The 16,901-nt window shown below is 34.4% G+C and overlaps 1 protein-coding gene across 14 annotated transcripts in view; it reads right to left on the bottom strand.

Annotated features, from left to right (window-relative positions):
• The window catches only part of smash (smallish), a 203,188-nt gene that overhangs the window by 21,892 nt on the left and 164,395 nt on the right, over nucleotides 1-16,901 (bottom strand). For 4 of the 14 annotated variants that reach the window (XM_074130655.1, XM_074130604.1, XM_074131509.1 and 1 more), the window contains 4 exons: nucleotides 3,474-3,551; nucleotides 2,277-2,303; nucleotides 1,215-1,412; nucleotides 51-193 (listed from right to left, as the gene is read on the bottom strand). In XM_074130655.1, coding sequence (XP_073986756.1) covers nucleotides 51-193; nucleotides 1,215-1,412; nucleotides 2,277-2,303; nucleotides 3,474-3,524 — 419 coding nt within the window. In that variant the 5' untranslated portion in view covers nucleotides 3,525-3,551. Of the gene's footprint in view, nucleotides 1-50; nucleotides 194-1,214; nucleotides 1,413-1,687; nucleotides 1,709-1,776; nucleotides 1,868-1,965; nucleotides 2,184-2,276; nucleotides 2,304-3,473; nucleotides 3,552-7,482; nucleotides 10,839-13,049; nucleotides 13,321-16,901 lie in introns of those variants that run through there. The other 10 variants (XM_074130918.1, XM_074130783.1, XM_074130853.1 and 7 more) reach the window with 10 other exon arrangements.

Below are 16,901 nucleotides of genomic sequence, written 5' to 3'. Positions count from 1 at the left end.
GAAATTATTATAATAATAAAACCTCTTCCTTATTATAAATAAGAACCTACCTTTCTAGAAGCATCTCATTGAATGTCTTACTTCGTCTTCTATTTCTTTCTTGTTCTTCTATTTCAAATTTCTTCACTTCAACAACCCTTTCAATGATATGTTCTTGTCTTTTTCTCCTACTACATTTCCAGTTATCGAGATTCTAAAGTAAAAAAGAAACAAAAATATTAGTCATTTAAACTACTGAAGAAGCATTCCTTTTTCTTTTCTAATGATAACATTAGCTAGTTTCAAAAACAAGCCCCTAAAGTAATTTTGCTATTACAATTTTAAAAATTCCAAGCTTAGTTCACATTTGGATTAGAATTTGTAATTTACTTAGGACCGCAGAGAGGACATATCGTTTTGTTAGCCCTCACATTGGAGAATCGTCATAGCCTATTTGATTAGTCAAATAGTTTTTAAGTAGTTGTGAATCCGAGGGAATGTGAACTTAAAGAACTCTTTGTAGAACCAGATACAATTGTCTACTCAAAGAAAGAAAAGAAGTTCTGACCAACAGTAGACAGTAGAGGCTACCACAGAAAGTCATGCATGAATGGAAGGGAAGACGAGGTCGTTTCTAGCTAAATTGGAAAGTACATGGTGTGAAAAAAACCTTCAGGCAAGCCACGGTGTTAGATAGAGTCAAAAAGCGAACGACCGAGAAGTTTGCAGTAAACTTATTGCCGTGGTCCAGATCTTGCCAGAACTATAGCACTGAATAGTTTTAATTAATACTGGACTACACTACATCATCACATCTAATGGCCTGATCTGCTCCGAATACTGACTCATTTAATCTTCAGAATATGACAGAAGCTTTATTAGTGTAACTTTAAATTATATCAAACAAACCTCTGAAAATTTCCAGTCAAACGAGTCATAACTTAACGAAATAACTTCTATGAGTTATAAAAATATAATAGGAGGAATCGAAAACTAAATTGAAAGTATTGTGTAAGCAAAGTATTGTGAATTGCAACAAGAGACTGCAACGGTTTCACCTCAAGTTAACTATTTCTGAACGCAATCAGAAAGATAATTAAAATTGACAAATCTAATATATGAATATAAACAACCCCCTCACATCATTTAGAAGAAACATTTCTATAGGAAACTTATATAATTACTGCCCAAAACTATACTATAATTATGGCGATAAAAATTAAATATAAACATACTGATTGCCAGTCTTCAATGTCATCTTTCTGTTCTTTCTTAGCTTTTTTTATTTCTTCTACTTTTTTCAATTGTTCCTGAGCAGATCTGTACAAATCGCAGGGGCCAACCTTAACGAACTGGAGTGGATTCACTGCTACTTTTGGGGACGTGGCCTTAGCCGCCCGACCAGGCGCACCCTCCAGCCCATCGCAAATTGACTGTGAATTTAAAAAATATTTAGTAACAATAAATAGTAACAATATAGGCCTATATTAATTATAGAAGCAATAAATTAATAAAAATAACAAAAGAATAATTTAACCAAATAAAATATGGTTAATTAAATAAAGTAAACCAACAATAAGTAAAATGAAGCGAAGAACAACATATAGTTCGGTTTGAAGCATGTGTTTTAACAACAAATAATAAGAAATATTTCATTTTTTCTTAAATCGAAGAGCTAGACAATTATGTTAATTGCTTTAAAACGTACACATTATGCCACGGTTTTTGAAAGTAAACTTTGCACACCACTGCAGTTATAATAATAATTGTGGTATTAGTATGAATAGAAACTCTTACATCATAATGTAGCTAAAACATAAGAAGCATTTTGTGACACTTAACAGAACTGAACATAAAAACATAACCTGCCCAAGGGTTTACTTTACATCTTTGCCTAATTGTCTTTGGAAATGCATAAAAGAAAAAAAAATTCACAAAATCTCTAATTAGTTCTAACATTTTTAAAAACTAGCTCTGTAAACTCACCATTTTCTTTTTTTTTCAGACTAAAAAATTAATTTCTCTCTACCTAATACTGCAGTTCATTGTAACCTAGTACGTGCTGCTACCTGCAGACCTAAACTGAACTACTACATTGCTATAACTTGACGATTTTAGTTGTTTGGCATGATTTGAGCAATAAAACAAATGAATGGCTACCCAAACACATATGATGGTATTAATAAGCAATTAAATAATTTCTCAAAGAAAAAAATGATAAATTTAAAATTAATTAAGCGTCAAAACAAAAAACAAAAATACGGGGACTTAATTTTACACACTTCAAATTTACTTACATGACGAGGCAATTGCTTCCATTTAGCCTAACAACAGAAGTAATTATTATTACTAATAATAAATGAATAATGCATTATTGTTCTTTTGTCTTTTGTTAAAACAATTCAAAAAGAGATTTCCATTTAGAAAAAAAGTTCATTTGATTGCTTCAATAAATCTATTTATTTAGTTTATATTACAAACTCTAGTAAATACCCTATTGCTTTTACAACAGAATATTTCTCAATTAAGCGAAATAATATAGCATTTCAAGACATTTTTGACTTGAAAAAAAAAAATGCGAGAATTTTTCGCTCACAGTCAGAGAGAGGAAAAAAACCTTAATTATGTAACAGTTACAAGTTGGAAAAATACTACTATTCTGTCATGTAGTTGAAGTTGTCGGAATTAGCTATGGTTTCTCGCAACTACATTCCTTGTTGTTGTTTCATATTTATAAATAAATCTTTTCCTACTATAATTTTTCTTTTCTTTGTTTCCAGTTCTCAACAAAGAGTATTGAGAGAAATATTGTTTTTAAACGTCTTGGGTTCTGAAATCTATCTTCAGGAAGAAATAAAGACAATACCTATTGCTAAGGTGTAGCAGCTCGTTCAATTTTTTTTTTTGTTAAAAAAACCCTTCAACTAAAATGAATAAAAAAGTTATTAAATCCAATTTATTGTGCATTAGACAATTTTAAATTCGTCAACAGTTGCATAGGAACCCTGTGTTTAATTAAAAAAAAAATTAAATACTGCTTTTAAGGGCTAGGATTTAAATTAAATTCTAGTTGAAACCATAAAGCTCGCTAGGAGAACCATCAAGTATACTTCGGATGTAGGGCATTATAACTTGCAAACGCTTTGATAAGGATAATTCAGACCAAATTTTGAACAAGATGGAATCCCACTCTCTTCGGGAACATGAAGGAGGCCCCTCCCTAATAGTAAACATTTTCGCAAGGTGTGTTCCAAAACAAGATGGCTAAGTCGTGTCTACGTATTTTTGCGGTTCGGTCACTGCTAGAGCTCAGTGGCCTGAGCCATTGTTAAATTAAGGAATAATTTTAAACCATTTTTTTTAAAAGGCTTAATTAAAATTGAAAAAAAAAAAAGATTTTTGAAAGTTCGTGTTTGAGTGGTAGGTATCAGATTGTACTCTAAAATTGAAATTCTAAATTAAGTTTTTGAAGTTTCAATTCCACAATGACATACCTGCCTGGAGTCTGTGCTGGAATCTGAAGTTGTACTGTGACGTCGTTCCATTGTCGTTTATGCCCATCACAAATTCATCTGGAAATAGAGGATGTGTAAGTATTATTGCTCATAACACAGTGATGTTACAGCAGCTGGGAAGATCAGCTAGTTTCATTAGTTTTTTTAATTAAATATGAGTTTGGATCGTTCCTCTATTAATACATAAAAAGTTAGTTTATGAAGTTTAACTGTAAAGTAATTGCCTACTTTTTCAGGCGGGGCTTAACGTCCAACTACCAAATTAGGTGTCGTGGACGGAGGCGACTAGCAAACATACTTTGCTGAAAATTCCTTTGATTAAACATTAAATAAAATCCAAGGCCTAAGACCGGGGAATCGAACCCAGCACCACAATACATATTAACTATACAGGTCTCGCCTCTAACCGCTCGGCCGTCGTGGCGTCATGAAGTTTAACTGTATGTCCGTTATTAATACATAAGACCTAAATCCAATGTTGTTCTTTTAACTGGCCGATGACTCCGAGTTCACAGAGCTGTCTTTATTAAGAGAACAGTCTCGAGGCTGGTAGTGCAATAAATAGACGTAATGATGTCAGATCTTGATGCGCCTTAAATTAAATAATAATAATGTAAACTGACAAAGTTGCAAAAAAAAAAAATCCTATAACTTCATTTTTTGCTTTTTGTTTCCCTGCTAACTCCACAACAAATCTGTAACTTTGGAATATGAGGAAGTTATTATTGTGATGGCAGCGAAAAAAAAGGGGGATGGCAAAACTGGCGTGGAAGGTAGGAGTAAGGTTATAATGATCGTATGTGAATAGTGTACACTAGTTTGTGTGTGAGTGTGTGTGTTATCCAGTGACGTAGAGGGAAGATTGTAGGGATGAAGGAGGAGAGAATGTTTTAGTTGGGTGTTGTTGTTGACAGTTGCAGATAGGATATTGTTTGTGAGGAATTCAGCCTAACACAAAGAGATATAGAGTAGAGGAATATTAGCTGAAGAAAAGATTTGCTAGCGCCTGTGTTAGTGCGCCTTCTCCAAGCAAACTCTCTCTTGCACACAGAACAGCATTGCAAGAAGAGAATTACGACAACAAAAAGATATTGTGTATAAAATGGTAACGATAGTCCTTTAGCAAGGACGTGTCACGGCTCTCTCTCTCTCTCTCTCTCTCCTTCTCTCCTTAACAAGTGCCTTCTAGAGTACATCACATCATCACTCCTACCAACCCAACACAACACAGGACGTATGTACACGCAACTGGGAGTTTACACAATTCACTTCTTCCAATTCTTTTTTGTTACCGTCTTTCCTCTTCAAGTTTCTTCTATCTCTTCGCTTCAAAGATTTATATTCTAACCATTCATATACTTCAAAAATTGAAAAAAAAAAAAAAAAATTGGAGTGAATAAAGCATTTCGTGAGGCGCGTGTTAAAAAACAAAACAATTTCTTGAATTGACACCAGCGAATTTCATAAAACTTACTGCTCTGTCTTTCAGAATGTACCCCAGATCACGTAACATGATCTGCATCAAGAATCAAGCGCAACTCTAGTTAACCAAATTTTCTCTGAAAAACACTTGGTGAAAGACGTACAATTTTATAGCAACGCCATGTTTACATAGATACAACAATTAATTTGGAGGTTATGTTGCTTTCTTCTATCAAGTTCAAGTTCTGATCCACGCATGTTCACTACTTCTAAAGACTTCGCTGGAGAGGGAGGAGAGTGTTTCTTTTTATTTTATTAAGACTACTACTTGGCGTAAAACTAAAGTCATTTAATTAAAAAAAACAAAAAAAAACATTAAATTAAATAACAAAAGAAGTGCATTTAATTTGTGAAAGTGAAATTGTATGATGTCAAATAACAGAAAATAAAAGCACATAATTAATAATAAAAAAAAAGGATCTCAAGAGAGAGTTATGATTTTTTTTAAAAAAGACGGTAACACCGGTAATGACAAATGTTCTTAAGATATTTCTGCTATTAAGTGGTAGTACCTTAATGTGTTCATCGTGTTCTGATATAATTCAGTTTTCACTAGAAATGAATTTGAAATCGAAAAATAAAAGAAGTAAAAGTAATTTTTTTTTTTTTTTTTTTTTTTTGCGCATCAACAGCTGAGGTTATTAGCGCCCGGAGCTTTTTCCAGTGCACTGCCGGCCTCCGGACAGTGTTCTCTCGTTACAGACAACACTGTCCATCACCGGACAGTGAGCTGTAAGAAGCTCCTAGGAAGAGAAAATCTAAGGGTCAGCTGCTGGATTCGAACCCGGGACCTCCGCGTGGGAGTCCAGTATGCTAACCGCATAGCTAATCCCTTCCCTAGTAAAAGTAATTGTTTACATTTAGATATCTCGAAAGACTTCGAAACCATCTTTCTCTTAACGCAATTCCTCACACTAAGTTATTAATCTTTACATTTTATTCAGTATTTCAAAACGTATTGCAGCTCTTGTTTTCACATTATATGGTTTGTGGAACTAAATTCTGAAAGGATACTAGAACGGGGAACAATAGCTTAAAGCTCCCTAAAACCATCTCAAAAACAATTCTTTTAGAAAATATTAAAACAAATAAAAGTTACAAAAAGTGGAAATTTGAAAGATCCATTTTCGAGAAAAACAAAAAATGAAAAATCCGCTCAAGTGAAGTGATGATACCTCACTTTCATAATACCGGACAGTTTTAATTACTAAAACTCTATAATTTTTCTAAAAACCTCTTTTTTTTTTAACTCCGGGGACTTAAAACCAAATATTTTCGACAAAATACATAAAATCGAAAAATTGGCAAGACTTTATACGCTCTGTAGAAAGAAATCACAAAGTAATGAAAAAGAGAATAAAGTGGCTTATTAATTAGTTACAATAAAAAAGATATAAAAATGATACTCTAATACCAGGAAAGTAATGGTGGCAGGGGATTGGCAGATAGTTGAGAAGGATGGAACCAAGAGTGAAGAAAGATTTAAGTATAAAATGTTGGCAGAAGAGAGGCCCATAATAACAGGTACAGTTACAATATCATTTTCTATTTAGTCATGGCTAACTATTGTTACAGTCGCTACTCCAGGCTCTTCGCGGCCCATCTTCTGTTACAATTCTCTCTCAATAACACATCCTCCTACTATACAACTAGCAAACATAGAACCACACACTTCTACTAGGCAGTACTAACTTAGCCACTTGTTTTCCAGACAATAGAAATTTCAATATATTCAAATGTAATCTAGCGTGTACACACGATTCTCTCCGGAGAACATTCAAGTCTGATGGTACAAGGGACTGGGTCAGAAATCTATCAGCCAAGAACCAGACAAACAGGATAACATTTTTTTTTTTTTTTTTTGTAAGATCGCTGGCAATTTTATGGAAATTCAATAACTAGAAGCTGCAAGCAAGTTTAAATATCTACAGCAAGTAAGAACTTTATCAAGGCACATTAGCAGATCGAAGTTTTTTGTTTCAAAAAGATCATTCAATGAACTCCATTAGAGCAATTTTTATGGGGAAAAAAAAAATTAAATACCGAAAACTCGATCCAGTAAAGTCGAACTTCTATTTGGTAGAAGGTTGAACTTAATTTGATTTTCCAATGAAAAACTTAGATTCTCGTAGAGCATTTATTTACTACCTTAGATTTCTATGAACTTAATGAGAAATTTGGTTTATCGTGAAAACGGTAAAAAAAAAAGGTAGTGCTAATTTATTAAAAATGAATGTTTTATCTCATATAAAACACAATATGTCACAGATAAAATAGTGATAAAACTTTTTCCTTTTATAAGAAAAACATTAAGCTGGAAGAGGTACAACTTTTCTGAGTAGGTTTCGCAACAATGTTTACACAAAATATGGCTTGCTAACTAACATTTTGTATTATAAACAATCACTTTCATTTGAAAACAGTTCACCAAAAAAATATTATTATAGACGGTTTGAAAGGCGATAGATATTATTTGATAATCTAGTTTTAAATTTATGTTGCTTACTTGTTTTTTCCTTAATGTTTTGAAATCCGGTTAGTCTTGTAAATTCGTCTTTCTCTATTGTCCAAATGGTTTTGATACTGAATAGGGCACTTGAAGTGTACTGTCTGTGTAGAAATGGTCCTGTGTGAAGGTTATACTGTGTTACAGTTACAATGAGGTTGACTGTAATGGCTGTTGCCATCGCCTTCTTAATCAAAGTTTTGTTATGTGGTTAGATATTTGATTTATTTGTGTATTTTCTGTAATAATTATTTGAGGTAGAAAATTTGATGAAATGTATTATCTTTTGTTTTGGTTATTTACAGCAGCCATATTCTGCTTAGGTTGTTGGAGTATGCTTAGTGTTCAGAAATTCAATTGAATTTATTTACAAAAAATGATCTGAACAACTTTTATTTGGGTTCAAGGAATTTCTGTTTTTGTAACTGCAAGTTCAATAAGATTTATTATTACAGTGTCAAATAAACAAAACAAATGTTCTAAAATAGCTGCGAGTCTCGTTAGTAAATCATGATAATTTGCACTGAAAGAAAATTGGTCCAAATTTAAATGTAGAGGTAGTTAGTGGGGCTATTTATTGTTGAGTTAGAGCAGTAGAGATAGTGCAGAGTAGTAGGCCCACTGTAAATACTTTAGCAGATCTTAAAATACAATCCTATGGTATTTGGTGTCTAAAGATGGAGACAATCCCATGGTCACAGACAGACACACGGAATGGTAGGTAAATATAGACGTTACAAGGAACTAACCAGATGCTGCTTCCCGTTTCTCACTTACAGCATCATCATTTACTCCGCTTATCGATAAACGCAATTAATTAATGGCCGCTGTAAAAAAAAAATGAAATAATCAAATCTGAACTACAATAAATAATGGATCGATTGTCGAAATAAAACACTATCGATTGTGTTCAGCATTTTTCAACACTCGGTCTTCTCTTACTGTATTCATTCAAATTATAATTTGACGATTTGTTCAATTGTCATAGCAACAATATTAAGACTAGATCAGAAGGGTCGTCATTGCAGTCGCCGCAGCTAAAATTGGATTACTGAGGCCCAATAGGATAACATCCATCTCACCAGTCGTTCTCTCATGATGATAAAGAGTTATCAGACATGATGCTTATAATCATGACCTGCTGGAGAGGCTAGGGGGACACAGACTGGGAGGAAATCGCATCTTACATTACATGGACATCTTATGAAGATATCTTCTGCCCATTTCTACTCTACGGATTAGGCCTGAAACCTGCAGAAGGTGTACCAATCCCTTTGACCAACAGAGATTAATGAGGTTAACATACCAGCTAAAAAAAAGTCCAAGGCGCAACAGACGGCAACCACAGGAATTTGGCCTCTATCACCAGATCACCTGGATCACCTAGTGCTAGAGCGGAATCCCCAAAGACCTTCTGAGATTACAATGATCCAAAAATTGGTCGGACCAATCCAACCCTAAGGCTGCTTCTCTATGCCTTACAGCAATATGGAGATAGGGAAAGATGAAGAAGAAGATCCACAAAATTCTAGATGCCCCCTGATTAAAATCCCTACTATTATTCCTCCCGCTGCCACTACTTCCTACCGCTGCACTCCTGCAGTACAGTAGCACTTCTGGAAGCACGGATTGTGGCAGCAACTCCAGCACCAAAACAGTAAATCTATGCTTTCCATTTTTATTCTTTTCCATTTTTTTTTTTTTTTGGAGATATTCTAAAAAATAACACGTTCATTAAAATTAAAAAACATTTTTTTAATTAGGATTTGCGGTACGTACTCTGGCGAGCACCAAACATGCAAGAAAACAAATTGAAAATAAATCAACGAATTTTAATTACAAACTAGTAAGCTCCGATGACTTAGCTATTCGGTCAAACGTCTTTCTTTGTGTTTAAGACAAAAATTTAGGTCAGACAAGGCAATGTGTATTCTCCCTCCGCGGTTTTAGATGATTCCCGTTAGCCGGCCATTTCATCCAATCATCACGTAGCCTATTTAATTATCTGTCTGTCTGTCTGTCGAACACCAGGAAATACTTGCCAACATTTTTGCCATTAATCCTTAAAGAGAATGCTAAATATGATATAATGATCAAAACGTTTCGCGTCTAATGACCACCATTACTTAATATTATTGCTCATAATAAAACATTAGAACGGAAGTATTTTTAAGAGCAAAAAAATTGCTGTATTTAGGTGTTTTTGAACATTACACTTTTTCGTGCACTTTTTTTGACCATCAACCCTAAATGCCACTTACATAAATGTCTCTTTCAGTATAATTTATTACGTAATTATACTTGATAGATTTTCTTACCACATGGAATTTTTCCAAAGCTTCAAAAAAATTTAATTCAACATAAATGATGATGTCGAGATTTTTGTTATTATTTTTTTGGTTTCAAGGTCACGAATGTTGTCTAGACAAGACGTGTTTTCTCCCCTTTTAGATGTTATCGAAGGGTTAGAACCGGAGAATAAACTAAGACGGCACATTAGAGAACAGCTGCATCTTAAGACAAATTCTTAAATAAATAGTTCATTGAAAGATGATTCAATCTAATGCACGTTATGTGGCGCGCATAAAAAGTTCAAAGAAAAGGAAAAGAAAAATTGAAAACCAAACAACATGGCGGCATTTAGTAAAGTGGCACTTCCGCTCTACTGATTTCCTGTAAATTTTGAAACTATTATGCATGATTTTTTTTTTTAATTTAAGTAGCAGGTGAGATCATTGATTGAACCCTTTAGTCTTTTTCAGTGCACTCTACAGGGTCTTTAGGCAGTATGATCTCGTTACAGTCAACACTGTCCATCACCGGAAGCTTCTAGGAAAAGGTGGGCAGCTGGATTCGAACCTGGGAGTTTTAGTTTTACATTTATTCTAACAGACTCACGCACAAATGCAAAACAATTAAATAATTAACCAATTTTTTATCGTTCTAAATCACTGAAAGGTTTAAGTAGCAGATTTTTCTTAAAATGTCGGTGTCTATAGTATTGGCTTACTTCCGCAAAACATCGCGAAAAGTATTGAAACAATCAACTTCCGTCTAATGGATTTGGTCAAAACGCAGGTTATTTCATTTGGCCACTCTGAGTTAAGAAATATTTTTTTTTGCATGGAAATTAGCACTTTTTTTAAGTACAAAAAATTTAAACGGCCATATTCCCAGTGACGTCATCATTTAAGGCTCTTTCTTCAATTACTAAGATGAGAGAAATACAATGACTTCATTCTTACACTTTTATAATAATTTACCATTTTACACGCTCATGTTAATGATTATAATAGAACACAAATTTAAAGGATTGTTACCAGAAGAATGTTTCTTATTACAATTCTAATAACAAATATCCGGTAAAAAACCAGCCTTGAGACATAAGAATTCTTCTTCCGGTAATAAGACAAATAACTAAGTAATTAATAAAAATTATCTACTGGATCCAATGTATGAACTCTCTGGAGTAAAATTAACTAGCAACAGAAAACAAAAAAACAAAGATCGCAGACAGAGATTTAAAACCAAAGGCAACTAGGTTGTTAAATTTAAGCCAAACAACATTCCATTGTGAGAGGCGCCGCTAAATTAAAATGTAAAAATAGACAAAAAAAAAAAAATTGTTTGGATATATTTATCCAGAAATGGATTCATCGTCCTACTAAATCCTAAAATAGGAAGAGCTAAAAAATCACTACGTAGAGGCGTCCCATTATCCTGGATTCCATTTTAATTAGTTTTCTATATAGAAACAATTCTGAATGAAAAACTAACATTCACTGGGATGAAAAAATGAAGATCTTTTATTTGGGTTTTGGCAGTTTTACTTAGCAGTGATTCTCAACCCTTTTTTGTTTTTCTTTTTGTAGCGGCGGCACACTTTTAACAATTTCAAAATTTGGGGGTACACTAACAATAAGTTTTAAAGTATTTTACTTATCCATAACACACTGTGTAAAATAGTTTGTTTATTTTCAGTATAAAATAATATGTACTACAAAAACAACAGTATATGTTTAGTAAGGGATTAATTAAAAGTTAATAATAAGAATACTTTTAATGAGAAATTGGAGCTTGATGTTTTTTTGATAATAACAGTTTATATTTAGTCGAATAAATGATAATGCTACTCTCATATCGTCTTCTACATTTAATATACTATTTTTATTGTATGCATTTTTAAAATTTGGCAGCAAACTTCAAAACTTTCGCGGCACGCAAAAATGCCACGGCACAATGGTTGAGAATCACTGACTTACACGAGTATTAAACCACCAATAAGAGGCCCCGCTAAGCTAAGATGTATTGTGTGGTGGTACTGGGGGTTCGATTTCCCGGGGGGTAAAGGTCCTAAATTTTAATAAATGATACAGCATCCCTTTCCCAACTTTACAAAAATTTCACGAACTTCAGCCTAGTATTGTTAAAGCTTTCTTTAAAATAATATTTCAAATATCGTCCGAATTCTCCCATTTAATTTAAACTTACAACTTTTTGAAATCAACTCATACGGTCACATTAATCGATTAAATTGTCGACCTTAGTGTGATTGACGAATAATCAGTACTGAGTGATTAAACTGCAACATTAATTCGATAGTTTTATATTAAACAGTCCATATAATTGGTAGAAAAAAAAACGCTGACAGTAGTTAATAAAATTGAATTTGAGATATAAAGATAAAACAAAATCAAATAAGTTAATAAAATGTTTACAATGAAAAGTACGAATGAACATTCAGATTTTTTAAGGTCGACCAATAGATTTATAATAATAATTAATTAACTTTCAAAATTGCAACTCATCTAGCAAACAAAGGGGCTTATATTTTTTTCTTTTTTTAAACATAAATTTGTCTTTTTTATTTTGTGGTCATATTGTAAATAATTATCGTCCTTCAACATTATTGCATCTAGACAAATATTCGCTAGGGTTTCTTATATATTATAATTTTTTTGGTGACGTACGGTACCGAAAATGATAAATTAGGGGTAAATAGGAAACCCTATTTTGAGTGAAATTATTTTCCTGTTTCCCAAATTTTTGTTTTTCTCCCGAAAAACGCTGTTTTTACATTACGATTACCAATCAAAAAAATTTCATTTTCCAACATTTTGGGCATATCAGTTCCAAAAAAAAAAAAAAAAAAAAATAGAGAATAGTATCCGGTAATTAAACTTAATTTGTCTAGGAATAATAAACAAGAAAAGAATTAAGCAAACAGCGTGAGATTTAAAAGGTATTCTATCCAGTTTCAGAAAAAATTTGGATAGTTGTATAGTTGAACATTGAAAATCGTATGAAAGCATTAAGATTGTTGAAAATGTTAACAACAGCCATTACAATCGCAAAAATTATTTTAAAAAAAACATATGATCGTATAAAATAAAACAAAGCAATAATTAATAGAAAATAAAAAATCCAATGCCACCTAGAGTTTTCGTAGATAAAATATACACAAGCACTTCGCAATAGAATGGATCATTAAACAAGAATAAAATAACAATGATAAAAAGAAGAGCACAGATTAAAGCACAACATTTAAACTAAAGTATAAAGTATACCTACGACACTGATAATAGTAAAAAACTGTAGTCGGAATTTTTTTTTTTTTTGTAAGAAGAATGAAATAACAAGATCAGAAAAAGATTTATACAGAGGATCACAGTAACACAGATGAAGCAGAAGAAAAGATGATAATAAAAAAGAATAAAATACAAACAAAAAAACTTAAGAATTACGATCTAGTAGAATGATTATGTAAGTGGGTATAGATAGATCAAAACTGGATGGACGCAGATCCGGTGAGATCTACTTATAAACTAGGACTGGTCAGAATAGTGGTGGACATATTTACTACAGCAGCAGGGGTGTGCGTTAAGGAGTTACGCCGACAGAGTACGCTCTTCTACAATTGGCCAAAAAAAAGAAAAGAGAAGATCTTTTTATGACTCACACGTAGCATATGAGCCACACAAAAACCTGGACTTCTACTATTTTGGCGCCTCTTCATACTACGTAACGTTTTGGCAATCTCTTGCAAACGAGGAGTGAGCGGAGGGTGGGGAGGAATTTCACTCAAAAAAATTCTACTCATTTACTCATCTGTACATCAAGAAAACTACACTCTAAGTAATTAAACGCTCTATTTAAATTTAAATAACTATATTTTTTTTTTCAGTAAGGCTGAAAATAACCGTCTTTATAACCTTCTTCAAATAAACATTCCGACATTTTCATTTAATTTTCACAGATAACCTGTCAGTCTTACGTATATTTTGATTAAAATTACAAAGAACTGTATGGAACGCTAACTTCTGAACAATAATACCACACTGATCAGCTTGGACCATTGGAGCACCTACACCGGATGAGTTCAGCTGGTGTACTGGCAGCTCAAAGACCTTGAAAGAGACTAAGGTGGAATTTACAGCTGCTGCAGTCCGAAGATCTGTGTTTGGGTGGAGCTAGGCAGATAAGCTACAGCAGTGATTCCCTCAGTGACTCCCCGGAGCGCCGAGGTGCCGTCATAAGGGCGCCGCAAAATATAATAATTAAACAATTCGGCAATTTTCTTGCAATTTCCAATTCTCGAATTTTTGCGCCAACAATCGTGTATGCACAATGTGTATATTTGGGAACTTTCGAGTCTTTCATTGCTTTCTTTCCAATTCCGCATCTTTTGAAGTCAAAAATTTAGAAAAAAATCTTATGTATTAAGGGAGCCACGGAAAAAAAATTCGATTATTTAGGGAATCGCGAACCGAAAAAGATTGGGAACCTCTGAGCTACAGTGTTCCTAAGCGGAAGATTTTGGACATTACATGTTATGCCAAAAAATAAGATAAAAAGACGTGAAAGGGTGATGGTTCCGTATTTCGTCAGACAGCGGCGGCTATTAAAGCCATCAATTACTCACCAAAGATGGTGGTTCCATTAAGCTCACTCCGCGGTTGTAAAGACGGATGGAATTCGGTCTTGGAAAGTCCTCTAGTAAACATTTCCTTTCACCGGGACCCTTTTACTGCGTGACGAAATCCAAGTCCTGCAATACATGGATCTGCAGTGAATTTAAAGGCCTGCTAGTGCAGACAGAGAAAAAGAAAGGATTTATTCGAGAAGCCTGGCGAAATTTAACGGCGGATGTACTAAACCAGAGCTGCAGGGGTTCTAAGAGCGTCAGCTGACACGAGAAACAGGATTTGAGGAAACATATGAGTCTGCTGGTTATGGTCGATAATGGCCATTGAGAAAGAGAAATCGCTCCGAGTTCTTTGCTTTGCAAGCACGTAGAAGGAGCAGCATCTCACAGTTTCCAGGCTATGAGGACCTTAGCAAGAGCCCTGCAAAAGCGGCTCTCAAGGCGGCTTTCGAAGCCGTTTGGAGCATTGTGCTTGCGTACTGGCTAACCCGGGAATGTTTCAGTGGATCCTGAACGAGTGGGCCTTTGGCTCACTTCCTCTCCGACAGATTCCATTCTACCCATTTTCAAGGGCGCAGAATGGATTTTTTAGTTATAAAATAGGGGATCAACAATACAGCTCTAAAATTGGGGGACCAAATTACCAGCTACCTACGTCGTTAACCCAATCAAAGAGGCTCGTAACTGCATTCTCCGGTACTTATATGATCCTCAGCAGAGTTTTCTTCTCCTAGCACCCTCAAAACCTTTTAGGAATTTCTAATGAGTAATAAATTATGTAAAATCTAACAAGATCTCTTTACTTCTCTATTACAAACGAGTGAGAATGTAGTTGAATTTAATAAAATTTGTAATAAAAAATCATAAATTGCTAATAAAATTCGAATAAACATGGAATAAAATGCATGAAATGATGGGGCCAACTAACTTAATTGAAAGATTATATTCCCCGTTAAATATTATTACATTGTAAATTCTATGAGCAGCAAAACAAATTCTAGCACAAAGTGGTTGGTTAATTTGTGATGGAATTTTGGCAAGGCACTAAACTAGGGACCTCTCCCTTCCACATGCCGACTCACGACCTCCTCCCCGCACCGTGGTACTACTGAATATAACAGTATTAATACCAAATACCAGCATGTCAACTTTTACAGCACACTCATGGATCCAGCTGAGCCGACTTTTACCGTCTATCCCCAGAGTAAATACAAGACAATAGATGAAATCTTTCAAATTTAAAGATCAATTTCAGAACACTCAGTCAACAAATGTGGTGGGGTTATAACCTGACAGAACGCAATACTTCCTGTTATAGGGACAGGCGGAAATAACAGCAATGGTGATGTTAATGACTTGAGTAAGTTATTTGTAGATGGAGACTTCTGTTTTCGGACGGGAATAAAAGTCACTTATTAAGAAAAAATGTAAATAATTTTGTTTATGACTTTATTCTCATTAAGCAAATGACATTTGAATGAGTAATTCGTAAATAATGACTACCTAAGTTGCATAATTCGCATGATTAATGATTGCATCATTTAGTCAAGTACGAGGGTCGTTTGAAAAGTCCGTGCAAAAATAAAAACTACTTAATTTTTTGGGGTAAACCTTTTTTATTTTTCAACATAGTCTCCTTTTAGGCTTATACACTTCGTCCAACGCTGCTCTAGTTTGTTGATCCCTTCCGAATAATAGGATTTGTCCAAGTCTGAAAAATAGCCATTCGTTTCTGCAATCACCTCCTCGTTTGAATAAAATCTTTTTCCCGCCAGCCATTTCTTCATATTGGGGAACAAATAGTAGTCCGAGGGAGCCAAGTCTGGAGAATAGGGGGGATGTGAAACGAGTTGGAACCCTATTTCCATTAATTTTGCGACCACAACTGCTGAGGTGTGAGCTGGTGCGTTGTCGTGATGGAAAAGGACTTTTTTGTGGGACAATCGTGGGCGTTTTTCTTGCAGCTCGGTTTTCAAACGGTCCAATAACGATGAATAATATGCACCTGTAATAGTTTTACCCTTTTCCAGATAGTCGATGAGGATTATTCCTTGCGAATCCCAAAAGACAGTCGTCATAATCTTTCCGGCCGAAGGAACGATCTTCGCCTTTTTTGGCGCAGATTCCCCCTTGGTAACCCATTGTTTAGATTGTTCTTTGGTCTCAGGAGTGTAGTGATGTATCCATGTTTCATCCACAGTGACGAAACAACGCTTGAAGTCCTGCGGATTCTTCTGGAACAGCTGCAAACCGTCCTTGCAACACTTCACACGATTTCGTTTTTGGTCAAGCGTGAGCAATCGCGACACCCATCTTGCGGATAGCTTTGTCATGTCCAAATGTTGATGCAAAATATTATGTACCCGTTCATTCGAGATGCCCACAGCACTAGCAATCTCACGCACCTTCACTCTTCTGTCATCCATCACCATATCATGGATTTTATCAATGATTTCTGGAGTAGTAACCTCAACAGGGCGTCCAGAACGTTCAG

This window comes from Rhodnius prolixus, unplaced genomic scaffold (assembly GCF_049639745.1).
Source record: "Rhodnius prolixus isolate KJV_2025 unplaced genomic scaffold, Rpr scaffold_1, whole genome shotgun sequence".
NCBI classification, from domain to species: Eukaryota; Metazoa; Arthropoda; class Insecta; order Hemiptera; family Reduviidae; genus Rhodnius; species Rhodnius prolixus.
The sequence above is the reverse complement of the archived record's forward strand: the minus strand, read 5'-3'. Positions and strand labels throughout refer to the sequence as shown.